Source organism: Symphalangus syndactylus, chromosome 19 (assembly GCF_028878055.3).
Source record: "Symphalangus syndactylus isolate Jambi chromosome 19, NHGRI_mSymSyn1-v2.1_pri, whole genome shotgun sequence".
In the NCBI taxonomy this organism is placed as follows: Eukaryota; Metazoa; Chordata; class Mammalia; order Primates; family Hylobatidae; genus Symphalangus; species Symphalangus syndactylus.
Window position 1 is genome coordinate 50,234,082 of NC_072434.2, and position 16,103 is coordinate 50,250,184.

The 16,103-nt window shown below is 37.6% G+C and overlaps 1 protein-coding gene across 9 annotated transcripts in view; it reads left to right on the forward strand.

Moving 5' to 3' along the window:
• The window catches only part of DOCK7 (dedicator of cytokinesis 7), a 246,694-nt gene that overhangs the window by 219,704 nt on the left and 10,887 nt on the right, over positions 1-16,103 (forward strand). For 5 of the 9 annotated variants that reach the window (XM_055235422.2, XM_055235424.2, XM_055235417.2 and 2 more), the window contains 5 exons: positions 8,596-8,721; positions 10,268-10,357; positions 10,481-10,717; positions 11,073-11,216; positions 12,340-12,446. In XM_055235422.2, coding sequence (XP_055091397.1) covers positions 8,596-8,721; positions 10,268-10,357; positions 10,481-10,717; positions 11,073-11,216; positions 12,340-12,446 — 704 coding nt within the window. Of the gene's footprint in view, positions 1-8,586; positions 8,722-10,267; positions 10,358-10,480; positions 10,718-11,072; positions 11,217-12,339; positions 12,447-16,103 lie in introns of all 9 variants that reach the window. The other 4 variants (XM_055235423.2, XM_055235425.2, XM_055235418.2 and 1 more) reach the window with 1 other exon arrangement.

Here is a 16,103-nt window from a genome sequence, read left to right on the forward strand (position 1 = left end):
GCCATGGTTATCTATGAATGATAAAACTCCTTATAAATTTCCTGACATGAAATAGAATTAGTTGAAAATTAGGCATAAAATAATATATTGAAACCTCTGAGCAGTTTATTACTAGTTTCCGTGATGCTAAATCGACCCCTGAAAGGTATAATTTTCACTGGTTATGACATTAATATCATTCTGTCATCATGTTTATTGCATGGTAAAAGTCTCACAGACTTTATTTTCTTGTTTATATATTTGTCACTACCTTTTACTGGACCTTTAGCTTTGTAGCTGCTAAATTTGTTGCACGTTTGTTTTTTGCTTTTCCTTTGTAAAACTTAAATGGATGCCTGCATTTAAAAAATGTGTTTTCTACCATTTGCTGCTTATTTGTTTTGAAATTTCTGTAATTAAAATGCTTTCTGTTTTCTCTTCTCTCTTGTCCCTGGTTGCTGACCCTACTCCCCACTTTTACTATTGTCTATTGTGGTAAGTTCTATCTTGTGGATATTTTTCTTTTTGACTTGATGAAAACTTCAGTAGTTTTGTTTTTTCTAAAAGCGATGTTTCCTAGCTAATTTTCTAGTATTCTGGTAGAGCTCTCACTGGATTGAAGTCCAGTAAGGATAATCTGTACATTGTAGAAAGGCTCTTTGAATTGATAACTTGCTCCCCAACTTATAGGAAAACCCCATCTGGGCTTATATATTAGTCACATGTTTCATTTTTTTATTGTGCTCCTTGATTTAGTGCAAATTATTTGAGTTGGCACAGCTTTTTAGAGGGGTGTGTGTGTGTGTGTGTGTGTGTGTGTGTGTGTGTGTGTGTGTGAAAGATAACTCTATAACTTAGTATTTTGGTAAAGTCTTTACCATGCAAAATAATAAATCACGAACCTTTCAGGAGTCATGTGGCTGTTATCTTCTCTGGTAGCTTCAGTTCTTTAATGGCTGTTTAGTGTTCACTTTTATTTTTACTTTTCCCTCGAAATAGTAGAAAGTAAAAGCACGTTTGTTGTCTTTTAAAATTTTTGTTTATGAGATGGGGTCTCACTCTGTAATTCAGACTGGAGTGCAGTGGCACGATCACAGCTCACTGCAGCCTTGACCTCCTGGGTTCAGGTGATCTTCCCACCTCAGACTCCCGAGTAGCTAGGACTGTAGGCGCATGCCACCAGCTGATTTTTTGCATTTTTGTAGAGACGGGGTTGTGCCATGTTGCTCAGGTTGATCTCAAACTCCTGGCCCCAAGCGATCCACCTGCCTCAGCCTCCCAAAGTCCTAGGATTATAGGAATGAGCCACCATGCCTAGCCTAAAAGCATATTTTGAGCACTTCTTTTTTTATGATGCATATTTAATTATTTTTAGCAGAAAGAGAACTGTTAAATTTCTGTATGAAAAATTTTAAAACCACTTTCTATATTATGTATGTATATATATATATATTTTTTTGTAATTATGTTTGTACCAGCCTGGAAACATAGTGAGACCATCTCTACAGAAAATTAGAAAAATTGGCCAGGTATGGTGTTGTGTGTATGTACTCCCAGCTACTCGGGAGGCAGAGGCAGGAGGATTGCTTCAGCCCAGGCATCAAGGCTGCAGTGAGCTATGATGGTACCACTGCACTCTAGCCTGGATGACAGAGTGAGACCCTATCTTAGGGTTAGGGTTAAAAAAGAAAAGTTTGTTCAGTTATCAAATAGTGACGAATTTGTATTCAAAAGTACACTAATAGAAGTTTAAATTTTTCAGAAAAATCAATCCCCAGTGATAACATAGTCATGTGATACTTTTTTTTTCCATTCAAAGATCACAACATATTTCTTTAAAGAACACCACTACTCTAGTACAGTATATCTTACATTTTCTGGAAAGGCTAGAGAAGATCTCTACTAGATCACTAAGGAAATATAGATTACCCTAACTTTTGAGATTGACACATGCAAATTGACTATATCTTAACTCTCATTATTGGACTGAATGGACATGAATGTGAGCCAGTATTTTGGTTTTTATATGTTCGGAAATACTGGCCATAGTTCTGGCTCAGTGGCTTCTGTTGGATTTTTATTTTCTTCAATCCACACTAAAGCTGAGTGAGATAAAGTAACACATCCAAGCAGTTAAAAGATAGAACAGGATTAGAAACAGCAAATTATAATGAGCAGGGGGATCAACTCTGAAAGAAGGAAATGAAATAAAAATTCAAGAACAGAGCATAGTGAAAACAAGTACTTTCGGGTAGTCGAGTGGGTAAATGTGACACTCTAAAGAAGAAAGTAGAACAGGTCAGGCACAGTGGCCCACACTTGTAATCCTAGCACTTTGGGAGGCCAAGGTGGGAGGATCGCTTTAGTTCAGGAGTTCAAGACCAGCATGGTCAACATGGCAAAACCCATGTCTCTACCAAAAAAGAAAAAAAAAATTGCCGGGGCATGTACCTGTGGTCTCAGCTACTTGGAAGGCTGAGGTGGGAGGATTGCTTGAGCCGGGGAGGTAGAGTTTGCAGTGAGCCGAGACCATGCTACTATGCTCCAGCCTGGGCAACAGAACGAGACCCTATCTCAAAAAAAAAAAAAAAAAAAAAGAAATCAGAACATTGTAGGTATAAAACATCCATGAGCCTTTACCTCAGAAAGGTAAAGTTAGATATGAAGAAAGTTAAGGAAAACATAGTAAATGGAAAGAATCTTAATATCTCTAAGAGGAGACACTTTCTGGTAGTTAGTGACTCCCTGATGACTGGTATAGACCCGTAACTGAGCACCTGATAATATATCCCATACCACTGATTTTTTTCTGCCCCTTATGCTACTTTTGAGAAGAAAAAGAAAGATATGAAAGCCCAGCATGGTGGCTCACACCTGTAATCCCAACATTTTGGGAGGCCAAGGCGGGAGGATCGCTTGAGGCCTGAAGTTTGAAACCAGTCTGGGCAACACTGTGAGATCTCATCTCTACCAAAAAAAAAAAAAAAAAATTAGCTAGGCATGGTGGTGTGCACCTGTGGTCCTAGCTACTTGGGAGACTGAAGCTGGAAGATCACTTAAGCCCAAGAGTTCGAGGTTACCGTGAACTATGATCACACCATTGCACTCTAGCCTGGGTGACAAGAGTAAGACCCTGTCTTTTAAAAAGAAAGAAAAATATGGACAGCAAATATTTACTATGTAGATGATATTAGATGTGGTTTCTTTTTTTGGGACTGGGACATAAAATGGTCAGATATGTCCTTCTGATAAGAAATGGAGTACAATTTATCTTGGAAGAATGTGTTTTGTCAGTAAGCCATCAACCTGATTTTTATGCTGAAGTATAAAGGATATGCAAGCATGCAAAAATAATTGCAGTAGAGGATCAAATATAGAGGAAAACAACATAGGGAAGGAGGTAATCCTCAAAAGAATTTCTTGAGGAAATTTGTAAGAATTCTCAAGAAAACACCAGAGAAGTGGACGATAGTTCAGGGGTTATTCTAATGTCCTGGTGTTTATACCAGTATATATAGAATATGGGGAACATAAAGCTTCATTAAGAGCTTGAGGCCGAGCGTGGTGGCTCATGCCTGTAATCCCAGCACTTTGGGAGGCTGAGGCAGGTGAATCACCCAAGCCTGACCAACATGGAGAAACCCTGTCGGTACTAAAAACACAAAATTAGCCGGACATGGTGGTAATCCCAGCTACTTGGGAGGCTGAGGCAGGAGAATCAGTTGAACCCGGGAGGCGGAGGTTGGGGTGAGCTAAGATTGCACCATTGCTCTCCAGCCTGGGCAACAAGAGTGAGACTTTGTCTCAAAAAAAAAAAAAAAACAAAACTTAGAGTCGGGTGTCAAATATATTAGAGTTTAACTTCCCACTCCACCACTTACTAACAGTGTGACCTTGGGCAAGATACTTTTCCTCCTCTATAAAATGAGGGTGAAAATAATGGAATCTATCACATAAAATTGTGATAAGAGTTGATATAATACATGTAAAGTGGTTAACCAGTGTCTAGCACATAGTAAGTACTCAAAAAATGTTGAAAGTTATTTTTGTTGTTAATATGATTTAATCATCATTACCATTAGAAATCTTAACACTATTTAGTTAATAAAATCTAAGAGGTTTTGTATTTCCAAGTTGAGATCTGCAACTAGAAGTGAACTGGTAAATGCTCTTTAAGAGTAATAAACCTAGTAGAAGGAAAGAGAGATCACCATTGTGTGAAATACTGATATGCCTATATGGAAATCAGTTAACTTAAAGGAAGCATAGTGAGAGAGGATAAAAGAAGTTAGAGAAATGATGTCACTGTGGAAATATACGGCTAGTCCAACGGAATGTTTCTTGCTAAATAAAGACAACAAAACTAAAATAGATTTATGATATATTTGTCATAAGAGGTTTGAACCATTTAGAAACATGGTAGATGGATTTCTTTGTCCCGGACATAGTTTCATCACCCAGAGGATTGTGGAAGCAGTAAGTAGAATTGCTAAGGAAGAATAAGCTGTATTGTGAGGAGTGATAGAAAGTTCAGAAAGGATTCATAACAGTAAAGAAAGGTAATGCTAGAAAAACAGGCTAGTTTATAGGAAAGTTTTTTGTTTTTGTTTTTTTTTTAATTCAAAAGAAAAACAGGTATCATCCTGTGGTCCAAAGCTCTGAAGAAGAAATAAAGATGAAGTGAGTTTTTCCTGCAGGCGAAGCAATGTGACTGTGCTTCCATGAAGCATACTTCCATAGTAGTTTGACACTAGAGGGAGTCTAAGTTGAAAATAGTCAAATTCTCAGCCTTTCTTTCTCTTCTAGCCTCATCCCGATGCTCTCTCCTCCACTCCATTCTGCACACAAACATTTATTTTTAAATAACCAGTAACTCCTTGTAGTTACTTCTCTAACCTTATCTCATCCAATTCTACCTGTTTGCTTACTCTGCTCCAACCACACTGCTTACCTTCCTGTTCCTCAAACACACTTGGTAGGCTTTAGCCTTCGGATCTTTGCACTGGCTCTTTTCCTCTGCCTGGGATGCACGTCGCTCAGGGATTCACATGAATAAGTCTCCCATCTCCTTCAGTCTTTACTCAGATGAAACTTACCCTGACCATCGTCTTTGTCCCTTTTGTTCACAGAATTTTTTTGAGACGGAGTCTTGCTCTGTCGCCCAGGCTGGGGTGCAGTGACGGGATCTCGGCTCACTGCAAGCTCCGCCTCCCGGGTTCACGCCATTCTCCTGCCTCAGGCTCCTGAGCAGCTGGGACTACAGGCACCCGCCACAGCGCCCGGCTAATTTTTTGTATTTTTAGTAGAAATGGGGTTTCACCATGTTAGCCAGGATGGTCTCGATCTCCTGACCTCGTGATCCGCCCGCCTCGGCCTCCCAAAGTGCTGGGATTACAGGCGTGAGCCACCGCGCCCAGCCTGTTCACAGATTTATCATAAATATCTAGAACAGTTTGCTGACACATAGTAAGTGCTCAATAAGTATTTGAATGGATGAACGCTTTCCCTAATGTTTGTATCTGCCTTCCCCTGACCCTCCATCACAGTGTTCCTTCCTTCCCTTCCCTGTCCACTTGGCCATTTATTTTGAGTAGAACCCTATGGGTTACTTCTGTTGTGACTTACTTGCAACAAGATTAATCTTTCCTTATACCCCTTTTTAGTATAGCATATATCCCTTTGTTTTGTAACTATTTGAATACATTTTTTACTCTCTTGGGAAGCAAGTCTAACTTATTTTTGCTTTCCTATTACTGAAGATGAACAGTGGCTAACATAGTAAACACCCATTAATTATTTTTCCTTGAACCAAATGTCATGAGAAAGTATAATAAAAAGAGGTAGGTTAGTTTTAAGCTACCTTAATAAAATTCAGTGTTCAGATTCAAGGTGACATTGAGCCCAGCAACACACCTTCATTGGTCAGATCACATCAACAGTATTATGGTTATATCTGGGATATCACACTTTAAAGGATGGCATTGAAAAACTAATAAAATGCCAACAGAGTAGAAATTACTGTCATATGAAGATTGAAAACTGGAAAGTTTAACTAAAGGGAACAAGTCCTAATTGTTATCTTCAAATATTTAAAGGGCCGCAATATTGAAAAATTGGAATACTGTTTTAAACTGGAAACCTCTGAGAGGAGGACAGCCAGAATAGCAGCATATTAATATTACAGGTCACACCGGTAATCTCAGCACTTTGAGAGGCTGAGACAGGTAGATCACTTGAGCCCAGGAGTTCAAGACCAGTCTGGGCAGCATGGCAAAACCCCATCTCTACAAAAAGTACAAAAAATTAGCTGGGTGTGGTGGCATGCTTCTGTAGTCCCAGCTACTCAGGAGACTGAGGTGGAAGGATCGCTTGAGCCCAGGAGACAGAAGCTGCAGTGAGCCATGGTCGCACCACTGTATTCCAGTCTGGGTAATGGAGTGAGACCCTGTCTCAAAAAAACTAAAAATAAATAAAAAGTAGGAATGTATATGTATATATGTGTATGACATGTTTTGAAAAAAAGTTACAAATTTTTAAGTAATTTTCTTAGGTTCTTTTTTTTATTTTTCATGCAGTGCCTTTATTACTTAAGTCAAAATTTACTATTATTATGTTGTTCCATTGGCTTACTTATGGTTTTAATCAGAATTTTAGTTGAATCATTTAATCTGTATAAATGGATCAATTTGCTGTAGAAATCAGTTAATTTTTATGTGTGTTAAATTTTGAAATAAAGTAACTGAAAAAATGTTTTTAAATTAGAAGCCTCAACTTTCTTTAGCTCCAAATACATTTTTCTTTAAAACTTGTCATGTTTTTGGACAAAAATGTAGGGATATTTTTCGTCACTATACTTTTTTTTTTTGTGGTATTATAAAACTGGTAAATTAAAGATTAGAGCTTCCCATTTTGTTTAATTATGTGTGGCATTTCTGGCTTATTTTATATGCCCTTTTGCTTTTTCAGTATAGGAAAAATAATATAAAGCAGATTAGGCTTAAAGAGAATTCAGAGATATTTACTTACTTGTAATGTGCATATAGGCATCACCAGAGAATCCTAAAATAATTTTGTATCTAAATTGTAAAAATTAGCCGAGCAAGGTGGCACACACCTGTAATCCCAGCTACTCAGGAGGCTGAGGTGACACTTTTTTTAAAAAAAATTGTAAAAATTGCATAGAAAGTGTCCAGATACTTATCTTTATTGAAAGAATTTGTCAGGCCGGGCGCAGTGGCTCACGCTTGTAATCCCAGCACTTTGGGAGGCCGAGGCGGGCGGATCACGAGGTCAGGAGATTGAGACCACGGTGAAACCCCGTCTCTACTAAAAATACAAAAAATTAGCCGGGTGTGGTGGCTGGCACCTGTAGTCCCAGCTACTTGGAGAGGCTGAGGCGGGAGAATGGCATGAACCCGGGAGGCGGAGCTTGCAGTGAGCCGAGATCGCGCCACTGCACTCCAGCCTGGGTGACAGAGCGAGACTCCGTCTCAAAAAAAAAAAAAAAAAAGAATTTGTCTTCTGATATGCTGTGTGAGAGTTAAGGTGACCTTAATGTACTTTGTACCTGACATGAATGTGTAGTTAATGCATGCCAATGGGTGGTTTGGGTGATTTAGAATAACCAACTCATCTCAAAAATTTTTTACTTACTATCTTTCACTCATAGATTTTTTTTTCCCTTTCTGTTCCATTTTTAGTAACTCTTCTAACATAAAAATTTTTTACTGGGCTGGGTGCAGTGGCTCACGCCTGTAATCTCAGCACTTTGGGAGGCTGAGGTGGGTGGATCACCTGAGGCCAGGAGTTTGAGACCAGCCTAGCCAACATGGTGAAACCCATCTCTACTAAAAATACAAAAATTAGCCAGGCATGGTGGCTTATGCCTATAATCCCGGCTACTCGGGAGGCTGAGGCAGAAGAATCACTTGAACTTGGGAGGTAGAGATTGCAGTGAGCCAAGATTGTGCCACAGCACTCCAGCCTGGGCAAAAGAGTGAGACACCATCTAAATAATAATAATAATAATTTATTGGCACAGGGCTGCTAATTGTAGAATTTTTGCTTTAGTGCTTCTAGAGGGTCTTGACATTTACATTGTCTGCTTTATGCCAGGTGCTATCTTTGACTCCTAACTTTTACAATCTCATTTAATATTTGTGAAGAGTTTATATAAAGGCTAATGCTAATTTAAAAATACGTAAGTGTTGTTTTAAAATTTAACTTGATCTAGTATGCTCTAGTATTAGCACAATTAAGACAGTTTATGTTATATCAAGCATCTTTTCTTGCAATAAGAAAAATGAGTTAATTTATCTCAGTTATATAGATTTAAAAAACATAGACCAATGTGATAGAAGCACTTCGTACAAACTCTGAAAAATATGTGATTTAGTCACTTGTTAGCAGCCCTATTTGCATAGTTATTTGTTAGAAATAATGAAAAAGGAAAGACTATTTACTTTGTTTAAACCTTCATTTAAAATATTATAATTTTGAATTAAAACTTTTTGCCATGTTTTGGAAATTTTATGCTGTAACAATCTAAACATAATGTGAAAAACAGGAAGATTCCATATTAAAGTTTCTCCATTTTCCTAAACCTAGGATGGTAAGCGGATGTTTGGCACCTATTTTCGTGTTGGTTTTTATGGAACCAAGTTCGGGGATTTGGATGAACAAGAATTTGTTTACAAGGAGCCTGCAATAACCAAACTTGCAGAGATATCTCACAGATTGGAGGTGAATGCTGTGGTGGTTAATAAAATGTCATCTTTAGTTTGTATTGTCTCTGATGATTAGACTTTCAGATCCAGATCTAATCATTTAGTAAGCCAGATCTTGCCAAATAAACTACTCCGTTAGAGAATAAAGATTTTTAATAGTTACAGTAATACTCTTTCAAATCTTTTATGGCAACAATAAAATAGTAATATTGTTTATTTTTTGAGACTATTTTCACACATATTTTAGAAACCCCTGTATCCTTCAGAATTACTGCGACTTATGGAGAAATATATAGTATAATCCCACATTTTGTTGAAAAAGACAAAGAATTAAGTAGTAGCTAATAGTTGAACTAGAACCAGAACCCTAAGAAATTTCTGACCCAAGCATATTATCTCTTTGGCTTAACTGGTTCCAGGTGAGGTATCTTTAGAACGTAAAAGCCTGAAATCACACCTTAAAAACACTTCCTTTAACCTTTATAACTTCTTAATTTTCACCACAAATGATTGAGTTTCATATTTACTGGGCTAACTAGTATTTTCTGTTGTAGTTATTCTTTCCAACCTTTCTCTATTTTTGTTACTCAAAGTGTAGTGGATGGACCAGAAGCATTGGGATCACCTGGGAGATTGTTTGAAATGCAGAACCTCAGACCCCACCCTAGCCCTTCTGAATCAAAGTCTGCATTTTAACAAGATCCCCAGGTGATTCGTATTCACAAAGCAGTTGGAGAAGTAGTGCTCTAGGCTTGTTTTTATTCTCACTGATGTTAATTTCTTGCATGTTATATTCCTATTGGTGACTTCTCTGGCCAAACTGACATAAATTGGCTCAAACTGTGACTTTCTGTTTTTCAAGAGGTTAGGTGTAAGTCTTGGGAAATATTAATTAGACTTACTCAATTATAAAAATTACCTTTGGGATAGCAGTGAGGGTTTCTCCTTTGAAGATTCAAATTCAATTTTTCCTTTGAATAGCTTCATCCTTTGCCCATGCTGCTACTCAATGTCATATGGAATAGTCACTATATTCTTGACCTAAGGTTGCCTTTTCAAAATGTAAACCTATAGAGAACTGCAACAGGTCAATGCTTTTATTTGAAAATTCTGGGATTAAAAAAATAGTTCATAAAAATGAATGTTTATTCATTAACCCATGGTCTCTAAGAAATCAAGCCACAACAAACTCAGTAAAACTAAGATTTTTATACATCAACAATAATGAGTTTCTTTTGTCTTTGCTTTTTGTTCCCTTTTGTTTCTCTTGAGGACTTCTGGTGGAATCCTGTATTTTTATTGGAGAAAATTGTTGTTTTCTGATATTTTGTGTCGTTTAAAGTTTGTGGATGGGAATAATGTCAAATAAAAATGGACCGAGACCATGCTAATTTATAAGCTAGTATAATTTTTTGTAAGCCTAAATCATTATCTTTTAATTATTGATATGATTGTATAGAACTCACTAATTCTCCAAATTTTGCTCAGAAGTCACCCTCAGGCCTTCTCTATTTCCCAATCTTTTTAACTTCATATAAAATGTTTCTTTTTCTTTATTGTAGGGATTTTATGGAGAAAGATTTGGAGAGGATGTGGTTGAAGTAATCAAAGACTCTAATCCTGTAGACAAGTGTAAATTAGATCCTAACAAGGTATAGTTGATTTGACTATAATGACATATAGGCATCTCTTTGAAATCCTCTGTGCAATTTTGTTTGAGAAAGACTAAATGATGACTTAACAGTGAGGAAATGAAGGACTTTTTTCTTTCCTAGGCATATATTCAGATTACCTATGTGGAGCCATACTTTGACACATATGAGATGAAGGACAGAATCACCTATTTCGACAAAAATTATAATCTTCGCCGATTCATGTACTGTACACCCTTTACTTTAGATGGCCGTGCCCATGGGGAACTTCATGAACAATTCAAAAGGAAGACCATTCTGACTACGTCTCATGCCTTTCCTTATATTAAAACAAGGGTCAATGTCACTCATAAAGAAGAGGTAAGTCCATTAATGGGCAAACAGCATTAGTGAAGCAAATATATTCAAGCCATGTAACAACAACTTAGATGTACCAGAAGATATGTACCATCCCTTACGCCATAACATATTAGAACTTTACCCAGTTTTAAGTCCTTAATTTTTTACTTCTTTTCTAAGACCCTAATTCACCCCCAGCTTTTTCTTTAAAAGGTTGATTTTTTTTTTTCCCATTTAGGGATCCAAGTTTGGAATTTTATTGTTACATGAAAGTTTACAATTGATCTTTTTTTTTCTAATTTCAGTTGATTATACATAAAGTTCATTAAATAGTTTTCAGTCAGTACACTGATTTAACAGATGCTCTTTTACTCAGATCATCTTAACACCAATTGAGGTTGCTATTGAGGACATGCAGAAAAAGACACAGGAGTTGGCATTTGCAACACATCAGGATCCCGCAGACCCCAAGATGCTTCAGATGGTACTCCAGGGATCTGTAGGCACAACAGTGAATCAGGTTCGTGCTTTTTGCTAGCACTGTGTGATTTAAGCTGTAAATATGATTTGGGATAATTTCAGATCACAAATAATTGTTAAATCAAATGAAAAGGATCTGCCTTCTCTACTGCCTGTATTTTTCTACCTATGCGATCTTATAAATTCTATTAAGAAGGAATTGATTCACTTAAAATAATATTTCCTTAAAAAGCTTATACTAAAAGAATGTGATCTTTAAAACAAGGGCTCATTTTCAGAGCTATGTACATATATGTGAACCTCTACTATGTTAGATTCTCCCTGATGTTACCTTCTCCAGATCTCCTTTACAATAAGTTGTGAGGATTAAATAAGTGATATGGAATCATTTTTTTAATTTGAATAGTAGTATATTGACACAAGAAATTATTGTTCTTTTGTCATATGCAGATTAGAAGCCATCCCCATTAGTCCTTGTAGTTGGTTCATTAAAATTATCTTGTCGATGATTTTAGGCATGTCCCCAATCTTAGGAATATTCCATGATAAGGGAAAATACAGAAAGGCTTCAAGTAAGATTTCCTGTACCATGTCTTAACTACTTTTCAGATTAAAAGAACAAAGCCAAAAAATGCCCCATCAAAACTGAAATAAATACCTTAAGACCTTTACCTCCTAGAAACATGCATGATTTTAAGGTTTGATCTCCAAATGATGTAGCTTACAAAAGATTATCCTTTTTAACACAATGTCCGGAATACCTTTGGATTCCTGAGGGAAGCTGTTTTAGCAAAATCAACTCTGATAATCAGCAGATTGGCAGATGTAGTAGCTTGACAACTTTTACATCCAGGATACATTAAAGAATGTGAAAAATACAAAGCAAAATACATTAATGAACATAGTAGTCAGTCCTTGAGTTCCTATTCTGTTTCTTTGAAGAATAAACTAATAAGAAGTTAATTTCACTAGATAAGAATGTAGAATGAAATTAGAAAATACTGAAACAGTCTGTGGAGTTTTAATATAGGCATAGGTATATATGCATTAAGCTTAAATGCAGCCATCTCAGTGCTAAGAAAAATCATTTGAGTAAATTCTGTCTCTGTGATTTTAGAGATAACAAAAAAACACACTTCTTTTTTTATTTTCTTATTTTTCAGGGGCCTTTGGAAGTTGCCCAGGTTTTTCTGTCTGAAATACCTAGTGACCCAAAGCTCTTCAGACATCATAATAAACTGCGACTCTGCTTTAAAGATTTTACTAAAAGGTATTCAAGGCTTTCTGCATCAAGATCCTCAAATTGAGACTGTCCAATACCACAGTATGACATAAGGGCCTTAAGGAACTATTGAAAAGAGAAAAAAGGCTAGGCACAGTGGCTTACACTTGCAATCTCAGCACTTTGGGAGGCTGAGGCAGAAGAATCATTTGAGGCTGGGAGTTTGAGACCAGCCTGGAAAACAAAGCAAGACCCCATCTCTACGAAAAATATTTAAAAATTAGCCAACTGTAGGTTGTGCGCCTGTAGTGCCAGCTACTCAGGAGGCTGAGACAGGAGAATTGCTTGAGCTAGGAGTTGGAGGCTGTAGTGAACTATGATTGTACACTGCACTCCAGCCTGGATGACAGAGCAGGAGCCTGTGTCAGAAAGAGAGAGAGAGAGAGAAAACAAAAAAACAGAAAAGCGGTTGACAATAATAAGTAATCTGTGTAGAATTTACTATTCTTTAATAGCATATACTTATTCCCCTCTCCCACAACTCTACCATATTCTATAGTGCCATATATTTAATTTTAAAAATTAGAAAAGCCAAGGCTCAGGAAATTTTATTAACTTGAAACTACTATTAGATCATTTAACTTAAAAGCTACTATTTATTGTGAATCTTCAATATTTGAGTTTCTGCTCCCCTCCCCCCAGGGTACTTAGAAGCAGTAAACTTGGAAGCAAAAAACTTCTGTTCAGATCCTGACCTTTTCACCGCATCCACACCAGTATCTATTTTTTTTTTTTTTTTTTTTTATTATGGCCATTCCTGCGGGAATAAGGTGGTATTGCATTGTGGTTTTGATTTGCATTTCCCTGATCATTAGTGATGTTGAGGATTTTTTCATATGTTGGCCATTTGTGTATCTTCTTTTGGGAATTGTCTGTTCATGTCCTTAGCCCACTTTTTGACGAAATTGTTTGTTTTTTTCTTGCTAATTTGTTTGAGTTCATTGTAGATTCTGGATATTAGTCCTTTGTCAGAGGCATAGATTGTGAAGATTTTCTCCCACTCTGTGGGTTGTCTGTTTACTCTGCTGACTATTCCTTTTGCCATACAAAAGCTCTTTAGTTTAATTGAGTCCTGCCTATTTATCTTTGTTTTTATTGCATTTGCTTTGGAGTTCTTGGTCATGAAATCTTTGCCTAAGCCAATGTCTAGAAGGATTTTTCCGATGTTATCTTCTAGTATAGTTTCAGGTCTTAGATGTAAGTCCTTGATCCATCTTGAGTTGATTTGTATGAGGTGGGAGATGAAGATCCAGTTTCATTCTCCTATATATGGCTTGCCAATTATCCCAGTATCATTTGTTGAATAGGGTGTCCTTTCCCCACTTTATGTTTTTGTTTGCTTTGTCAAAGATAAGTTGGCTGTAAGTATTTGGGTTTATTTCTGGCTTCTCTATTCTGTTCCATTGGTCTATATGCCTATTTTTATACCAGTACCATGCTGTTTTGGTGACTATGGCCTTATAGTATAGTTTGAAATCAGGTAATGTGATGCCTCCAAATTTGTTCTTTTTGCTTAGTCTTGCTTTGGCTATGTGGGCTCTTTTCTGATTCCATGTGAATTTTAGGATTGTTTTTTCTAGGTCTGTGAAGAATGATGATGGTATTTTGATGGGAATTGCATTGAATTTGTAGATTGCTTTTGGCAGTATGGTCATTTTGACAATATTGATTCTACCCATCCATGAACATGGGATGTGTTTCCATTTGTTAGTGTCGTCTGTGATTTAGTTCAACAGTGTTTTGTAGTTTTCCTTGTAGAGGTCTTTCACCTCCCTGGATAGGTATATTCCTAAGTTTTTTGAGATTTTGTGGGTTCTTTTTGCAGCTATTATAAAAGGGGTTGAGTTCTTGATTTGATTCTCAGCTTGATTGCTGTTGGTGTATAGCAGAGCTACTAATTAATGTATGTTAATTTTGTATCCTGAAACTTTGCTGAATGTATTTATCAGTTCTAGGAGCTTTTTGGAGGAGTCTTTAGGGTTTTCTAGGTATACAATGATATCATCAGCAAACAGTGACAGCTTGACTTCATCTTTACCGATTTGGATGCACTTTATTTCTTTCTCTTGTCTGATTGCTCTGGCTAGGACTTCCAGTACTATGTTGAAGAGAAGTGGTAAGAGTGGACATCCTTGTTTTGTTCAGTTCTCAGAGGGAATACTTTCAACTTTTCCCCATTCAGTATTATGTTGGCTGTGGATTTGTCATAGATGGCTTTTATTACATTGAGGTATGTCCTTTGTATGCCAATTTTGCTGATGCTTTTTTTTTTTTTTTTTTTGAGACTGAGTCTCGCTCTGTTGCCCAGGCTGGAGTGCAATGGCGCGATCTTGGCTCACTGCAACCTCTGTCTCCCGGGTTCAGGCGATTCTCCTGCCTCAGCTTCCTGAGTTGCTGGGATCACTGGCGCCTGCCACCATGCCTGGCTAATTTTTGTATATGGGGTTTTGCCATGTTGATCAGGCTTGTCTCGAACTCCTGACCTCAGATGATCCACCCTCCTCGGACTCCCAAAGTACTTGGATTAGAGGCGTGAGCCACAGTACCTGGCCGAGATGTTGTTTTTACAGGGGCAAGTAGACCACTTCAAGACCTTCGGTGTTAAACTCGGGGTTCTGGTTGGCCAGATGCGATGTCCAATATCAAAAGAACTTTAAAGGGCATTCCCTTAACTAATAAAATACTTCTTGACTTCATGGACAAAACACCCATGGAGCCAATCCATAAAATGGGTTCTCATCCAGACCTTTTTGTTGTTCAACCAGAAGACTGGCAGCTGGCTTTTACCTTTTCCCTTCAAGGTTCAGGGGTTAGCAGCTTTGTAAGGGCAGTCTTGATTATAAACCTGACTGCATTTGTACAAAACAGTAGAGTTAGCCTATCCCTTTTTGCCTTAAATCCTAGTGTTCACTTCTCTTTTTTAGTAACAAATGTCCATTGTGGCATTTTTTTTTTCTAAATAGGGCACTTTTATCTGCATTAAAAATCTGTTCAGAAAAAACAACAACAACAAAAAAACCTGTTCAGGCAAATATTCCCCCTCTTCAGTGATTTTTGTAGTGGCATCTGGGAGCTTGTCTGCTGCCTCTTGGTTGGCAGAAGCTGCTTCTTGGTCAGTAGAAACTGCCTCTCCTGTTTATTGGCATTTTAAAAAGGCAAACCTCTTTCTAAAATTATCAAACCATCCTTTGCTGGCATTAACTTATCCAGCTTTAGATCCTTTACCTTCCCTTTGCCTTGTCATGTAATGACTTCACTTTTTCTCAAATCATTAATCTACAGGTATACTTTTCTTTTTTTTTTTTGAGACGGAGTCTCGCTCTGTCACCCAGGCTGGAGTGCAGTGGCGTGATCTCAGCTCACTGCAAGCTCCGCCTCCCGGGTTCACGCCATTCTCCTGCCTCAGCCTCTCCGAGTAGCTGGGACTACAGGCGCCCGCCACCATGCCCAGCTAATTTTTTTTGTATTTTTAGTAGAGACGGGGTTTCACCGTGGTCTCGATCTCCTGACCTCGTGATCTGCCCGCCTCGGCCTCCCAAAGTGCTGGGATTACAAGCGTGAGCCACCGCGCCTGGCCTACAGGTATACTTTTCTTACAGCAATCCTATACCCACATAAAAGCTGCATTTTCAATATGAGATAAAA